The following is a 7,837-nucleotide window of genomic DNA, read 5'->3' on the forward strand; positions in this document are numbered from 1 at the left end:
TGTTTAGAATTTATATCAGCATGCTTTGTGGTATAAATTCAAGATGACATTGTTTAAAATTGAAGAAAAAACTATTTAAAATATGAACTAATGAAATTTTTAAGATTTAAAACTGGAAGTAATCAAATTTAAACAAAAAACCATAACATGTACGTTATAAATTCATAAATATAGTAATGAAATATTAATATTTAGGTATCTTTAATTTAAAAGCCTTTAAAATTCAAAAATGTTAAATTTCCGAAGTTTGAACTTGTGTAGAAGAAACCTTATATTAATGTAATTGAATATTATACTTTCTCTTGTGAAAGAATGTATTAATTTTGTAGAGATTTCTGGAGGGTTTTGTAGATTTGAGAGAAGCACTAAAAGACAACATCTGGTTGAAAATAATTTTCTTCGCCGCACCTGATACGGGAGTTTCAAGTTTCATGAGTCCGATAGAGGCGACATGTGAGGCGCAAAATAATAATATGAGGCGCAAAATAATAATGTGAGGCGCAAAATAATAATGGTGATCGCTTACAATGATAGTAGCAATGATAAACGGAAAACGAGCACTCTGCTTTCATTCCTTACAGTCCGATTCTTTATTCGCATTTCATACTCATTCCAGAGACTTAATTTAACCCTCCTTTTTCTATTTTGTTTCAGGTATCGTTTAGTTACTCCAAAGGCACTAGGGATGAATGGAATGTTGTCAAAATCGATGGATTTGATGTGACAGACGACCCAAAAAGGTAAGTTTGTTAATTTTATATTATTTAAGTACATCTGAAATGTGTCAGTTTATGCAAAATGCGAAACATCTTTTTACTATACTTATATTTTAATAATAATAACACTAAAATTAAAATATAAAAATTGATTTTCATTTAGTTAAATATATCAGTTGTTTCTACTTAGGGTCCGTCCATAAACTACGTTGCAAATTTTAGGGTTGGAGGGGGTTACGTCAAAAAGTACGAATGGTAACAGGGGAAGAGAAGGGGTCAGTGGAAGTAACGTTACGAACCTAAATAATGTTTAGTATGCTTTCTGATGATAAATTTCAATCAAATCTTGTGAATTTTTCCTTAATGCGAACTGAATTCATCGAAACAAATACAAAAATCCAACTATTTTTGGTTGAAGTTTTTTTTTTGTTGTTGTTGAAAAGTCTACTATTTTATTTTTGTTATTTATTACAAATTTATTTTTTTCCGTTGAATAGTTATTTATATGTTTGAAAGTAAAACCATACTACCGACAGGAAGTTTCGGTACGTTTCGTTTGACCGTTTGTAAAGTCTTGCTTCACTATAAAGACGAATATTTTTGCAGAACCTGAATTTACGACTTTTTATGTTAGTACAATGATTTGAAAGATGAGGAAAAATTGCGTTGAATCCGCTTACGATGAAATTATGCTAATCAACTCTGCCAAATCTAGACAGTTTTCTAAAAATCTAGAAAAGTCCTAAAATCAATAGAAAACCCTATTCTCTAAACCAAAATAAACCTTATGATTAAATATTATGTAATAACGGAGCATTCATAAACATATTTACTTTTGAAAAAGAAATGTTTGGGAAGCCAATAGCCCGATATTCGTCGTTAACCTTCATATTTCTTTATAAGATACAACCTAAGATTCCTTTATATTTCATTGTAATATCTACCATGGAATCTGACGTTTTTACCACATAAAAATTAAAGGTAAGCGACGAATCTCGGACGTTTATTACTCAAAAAATTTCAAGATAGGATTTACTCTTGATATTATGATTTCTTCACATTTTTAGGCACATTTTTCTAGGTTAGGCAAATAGTAGATTTAATTTCTGCACAGATATTCGTTTTTGAAGTGAAGTATGCATTTTTAAACGACTAGAGGAAGTATACCCAAACTTTTTCTCTGTATTATATTTTGTGAAAATTTGTTTCATTTTTTGTTAAAAATAATTTTTTTTCAAACAAAAAATGTAATTTTTCTATTTTTGGTTGAAAATTAATATATTTTTCATATTAAAAGTTGTCCTTATCTAGTTGAATATTTGTGTATTTTGTTGAAAATTAGTCTTTTTTATAGCAAATTAATCTTCTCGTTTGCAAATTTATCCTTTTGGTTAAAAATGCAACTATTTGGTTGACAACTAATCCATTTTTTGCTGAGAATTCAACTATTTTCTTGAAAGTTCGCCATTTATGGTTGAATTTAATTGTTTAGTTTTTTTTATTTAAAATTTAAATCTGGTTTAGGCGAAATAACAACGATTATCTGTCTTTATGAGAATTCATGTTTTTTGTTGATAATTGATATTTTTGAGTTAAAAATTCAACTGTTTTGTTGAACATTCGTCGTTTTAGCGTGAAAACTCAAGCATTTGGTTGAAAATTAACATTTTGGTTCAATCTGTGAATATTTCATTTTGTTAAAAAATGATCCTTTTGAAATTGAAAATTCAACTAATTGGTAGGAAATATATGTATTTGATTAAAAATTCATCTTAAAAAAAAAATTAAACTGGTTCAGAATTGTTTTTTTTTAAATATTTTTTCAACTGAAAATATATTCTATTATTATGTTTTATTAAACTTTTACTCGGGTGAACCCGGTTATCAATCATCGCCATGGACTAAGTCAAGTGACATGATATTAGAATGTTATAAGTTAATTCAAATAATTTAATACGATGCTTGAAACCTCCTGCGATGATGTTGTAGGTATACAATTACGAGCGGCCACGAGCGTTGGAGGTGACAACATTCACCTCTGGATGCTTTTTTAGAGCTACCATCTCTCTTAGAACTATATATTTTATATATCATATATATTATTATTATTATTATTATTATTGTGTGTTTTTATTCAACTTTTACTCGGGTAAACCCGGTTATACATCATAGCCACGGATTAAGTCAAGTGACTGATGAGATTAGAATGTTATAAGTTAATTCAAATAATTTAATACGATGGTTGAAACCTCCTGTGATGATGTTGTAAGTATACAATTACGAGCGTTTTACGAGCGTTGGAGGTGACGACAGTCACCTCTGGATGCTTTCTTAGAGCTACCATTATTATTATTATTATTATTATTATTATTATTATATATTATTCCATTGTTAATAGAAAATCTGTATTTTTGTAGAAAATTAATCTTCTTGGTTGAAAACTAATGGTTGAAGATTAAAAATTCTACTGCTTTATTAATGCCATTTTTTTGGTCAAAAATTGAGCTGATTTGTTCAACATTCGTCCTTGCAAATTATAAATTCATCTTTTATGGTAAATAAGTCATATTTTTTGGTTAAAATAAATTTCTTTGTTGAAAATTCAACTATTCTTTTTGAAAATTCAAGTGTCTTCTAAAAAAAATATTCTTTTTGTTATGAAAAATCAACTGCTTTTGGTTGAATTTTAATCTTTTTTGTTCGCCTTATTTGACCATTTGGTTCAAAGTGCAACTATTTAGTCTATGAATCAACTATTTTGTATAACATTTTGTTGAATGCATCCTTATGCATCCTTTTGGATTAAAAATTTGGTCGAAAATCTTTCTTGTCTGAAAATTCAAATATTTTATTGAAAATGCAATATATTTTGATTTAAAATCGCAGGAGTTTTCATTTATTATTATTTATTTATTATTTATATCTTATTTTTAATATATTTTCATGTTGAGTTAAATATGGTACATACGCATTAATTTTATTTAAAAGAATTTATTCTCCAATTTTCGTGTAAAATCACCCCATCTCCACTCTGTTAAGAGGGTTTGTTAAACGGCTACGTTACTTCAAGCCGGATGGGGGGGGGGGGAACTACTTTCGGCAAGAAGAGTGGTAAAAAAGCCCAAGATTAATAACGTAGTTTAAAGGCTGCCTCTTACGGATAACATGCTATTTTTGAAGCTTAAATCATAATATAATACTAAGCTATAGTATAGGCATAGGGACAAGTTTTTAATTAGATGCCCAAATTCTCGTACATTTTCTAAATTTAGGTTGTATGAGTAAAATTTGTTCTTGAATTAATAAATGTTTATCCTTTTTATTGCAGATTTAGATCAATACACTGTCACCTCTTCCCGAGCGTTTCGTATTGTCCACACAGATGATGAACTTACTGGTAATTAGTTCATGTATTTGAAAATACAACTTTTTTTATAAACTAATGAACCATCATGACTGAACACTAACATCAGCAAAAGTCTGAAATTATCTCCAACTGCAGTCATCGGAGCAGCAAGAAGATATAAGCTTATATGATCCATAAATGTCACGTGAGTCGCTTTGTCGATAGGTTAAACACGTAGCAGAATCTTGTTTAATAAACTTTGTCTAGAAGATAATCCATCAATGGTTACGAGCGTGCATGAAAGATTAAACAAGCTTAGGGCGGCATTTGAATCAAATGCATTTTGAATTACGAAAGACACACTTGCAGTTTAAAATAATTAACAAAAACTGCAAAAACGACATTTTTGGCACTTTTCTTCCTTACAGGTGTCAAATTAATGTGCTTCCTCATAGAGAGAACAAAATCTCACACTATTTCATCAAGTTGATTTTTTTATTTCGTACAAAAAATCTTATTTTAAACCAATTTTTAAGTTACAGTAGTGAATTATTAAAAATATTAAATATTAAATAAATGTCCATTATACAAAAAAGTACATTTTTGTTGTTAAATTTAAAAAATTTCTATTGATAGGTCATGGAAGGTTATAAAAGGTTCCAGAATAGATCCATGAATGTGTCTCAAATACGAGAACAAATACATCAGATATATTATTGTTGTATTTCAATATTAAGAAAGTTTTTTTCTTATAAACCAGGTAAACAATTTGTTTTGAAACTTCCAAACGCAAAGAAGCTACTAATGTTTGACCGATCTAGTTCAAAACATTAACAGACCTTGAAATCAATCATTGAAGTTACAATTCGTTCAAATAGAAAGTACTTTTATTTTTCGCGATTTGATAAACAGAAAAAATGTATAGACAAATTTTTTCAAATTGCATTTTTGTTTCCCTGGGATCGAATCATATTAAAGTATGTCAAAAAAATACATTTGAAAATTTACATAATTACAGACCTCCCTTTATAAAGAAGCAATGTGAGGAAGAAAAATCATATTATTGTTATTGAAATTAGGAGAAAATTCGAAATTTATTTTACTTTATTTTAAATTAAGTAAAGAATTTAATTTAGGTATACAAAAAACCTACGTATACAATATTTACGCAAGTACTTTAAAAGTCAAAATCCGAGTTTCTGCTGTGAAACTTTCCAAATTCGGCATGATTTTGAAAGGATTATAAAAACTAGTTTTAAGAAATATCAAAGCTTTCTGTAAAATAGTGTACATATGCATATTGACATATTATAAACGATCGACATATTCTACTTTGGTTAAAAATACTGATAAAGAATATATGCATTTATATTTGAAACTAATGAATTATTTTGGAATAATTCTTTTAAACAAAGATGAAGAAGTCGGTCGTACATCGTAAATTATTTTTGGCTTAAAGTTTCAATTAAATATTTTGTAGATTATTTAAATTGGGATGTGGAATGACACATATTTTTAAATTTTCAGTTTGTTGGAACTTTGAGCCCATTGATGGGTATCGCGAACCCTTTCAAGTCTGTGACATTAAAAAATATTTATCGAAAGCTAGCGTGACTATTTGTTGAAAATAATTACAAAGATTATTTATAATTCAGGTTTTCAACAAAAACGAAGTCATTCGTAGTGTTTCACGTCAAATTATAAAGCAATTTGTGAAAATTAATTTGAAATTGAACAATATTTATTTTGAATTAAATGAAATTGGTATTTAATATATATCAGCAATTAGTTGAGTTTACAGCATTATTTCAATAATGTTTAAAATGACAAGTAGTATAGTAAACAAGATTACGTATTTAATTTTAGGGAATATTTACGCGTACCGAAAAATGCGGTTGTTTGTATCAGAATTTCGGCGACAAAAGACTCTTTCCCAAGTCACGCTATTTTGTACCGAAATTTCGGTACAACCAGCTACACCCTTCATTGGATATTAATATTTATTTTGTTCTTCTATGGGTCCAAAGCCTTTGTAATCTCGTTTGTAGCGATTTGCAAGGCAAATTACTTTTTTCTTCTTTTCATGAAATCAAATTAAAAATTCTATCGAAAGAAATATTTATTTAATTATTTGTGTTAGAAGTGAATGTGATACAAGTAGTTTTTGTATACATTTTGTTTGATTTATACATACGAAAGACTTCGTTATCACCACAGCGCCACAGCTATTGTGGTCGAAAGACATTAGATATCGCTTAAGTATATTGATCATAAAAAACGATATTGTTATTTATATAATTCGCAAGAAAAATGATTAGCACTTGGAGTAATAAAATGACTTTAAGCTAGTCCCTCGTAGCAAAGCAGACAGCTGTACAATGTGATATTGTAATATGTATGCGTGTGCATGAATGAGAGCGATCATATTTTTCCTTTTTGTTACCTCATTTTATGTTTATTTTTTAATCTTGTTTTTTTTTCTTTTTTGAGAGAGATCGCTTGGATTGCGAGTGTATATTTTCGACGTGTCCCAGTGTGCAATACTGAAAAAAAGAAAATTGGGCGACGTCTTTTTTGGAATTCCAATTGAATCTCTTTCAATCAAAAACTCAATTCGAATGGCTTAGAATTCAAGGAATGAGAGTTTTTATCAGTAGCTGTGTGAACGAAATAGTGACGCGTCTAACGCGCTCTTGGAAAGAGAAAATGGAAAGAGATTTGGTTATTATATATTGCTCAAAGCACGGGATCTACGAATATATTGTTTCGACGTTGTATAAATACTGTTTTATATGATAATACACTTCTATAAATTATCATCATCAAGTTTTTTATCATTTTATTTCCCTACCCATTTTTATTTTAAACAGAAATTTCAAATTCGGGTCACTCAAAAACTACCAGGATGAAATCACAAATACTAAAAGCACACCGCAGCCTTTTAAGTAAAAATAGTTTCCTCGATTTCATTTGACAACCATTTAAAATGAAATACAAAATATATAAATATAATATTTCAGCAGACTTCATATCACAAAATGCTCTCAAAACAAGGGAATCAGGGTTATTTTTCAACGAAAAAAGTTTAATTCAACGAAAGAGTTAAACTTTCAAATGATTAAGTAGAATTTTTTATGCAATATTTGCCTTAAAAGAAACTATAGATTTTTAATCAAGAAATATCAGAAGGAATTTTAACGAAAAACAGTTGCGTTTTTCCTATACAGGAGGGATTTTCAAGCCCTGATACGAATGTTTTAGAAGACTTTAAAAAAAAGCAAGATTTTTCAATCCAAAAGGACGAATTTTCAACCTATAAAGATGAATTTCCAACAAAAATTTTCAATTTTTAACAAAAAAAGATTCCAGTCCACTAAAAAAGTAAAATTTTCAACGAAATAATTAAAATTTCAAACTAATAGGACGAATTTTCTATAAGAAGACGATTTTTCAATGAAGAGACATTTTTATAGCAAAAAGACGATTTTTCAACAAGAGTTCAATTTTTAACAAGGGAAGATTCTTCTACCAAAAGAGAAAAAAATGTCAAACAAATTGTTGAATTTTCAAACGGAAAATAGGAATTCTCGATGCAAAACAAGTGAATTTTTAACTCGAAAATATGAGGTTTTAACCTAATAACTAAATTTTCTATGAAAATAATAAAAGTTTCAACTTCAATGATGAATATTTATGAAAATAGTTTAATTCTATTCAACGGTTACATTGTTACTCACAGTCATATTTGCAATGTGTGATGTCACATTAGCCGGAC

The 7,837-nt window shown here is 28.4% G+C and overlaps 1 protein-coding gene across 2 annotated transcripts in view; it reads left to right on the forward strand.

Annotated features, from left to right (window-relative positions):
- LOC117174715 (fringe glycosyltransferase) overlaps positions 1–6,884 on the forward strand; it is a 173,367-nt gene extending 166,483 nt beyond the window's left edge. For both annotated transcript variants that reach the window (XM_033364027.1, XM_033364028.1), the window contains exons 8-9: positions 655–740; positions 4,045–6,884. In XM_033364027.1, coding sequence (XP_033219918.1) covers positions 655–740; positions 4,045–4,102 — 144 coding nt within the window. In that variant the 3' untranslated portion in view covers positions 4,103–6,884. The remainder of the gene's footprint in view (positions 1–654; positions 741–4,044) is intronic.
- The last annotated feature ends 953 nt before the right edge of the window (positions 6,885–7,837 follow it).

The sequence above is a fragment of the Belonocnema kinseyi genome, chromosome 6 (genome assembly GCF_010883055.1).
Source record: "Belonocnema kinseyi isolate 2016_QV_RU_SX_M_011 chromosome 6, B_treatae_v1, whole genome shotgun sequence".
Classification (NCBI taxonomy): domain Eukaryota; kingdom Metazoa; phylum Arthropoda; class Insecta; order Hymenoptera; family Cynipidae; genus Belonocnema; species Belonocnema kinseyi.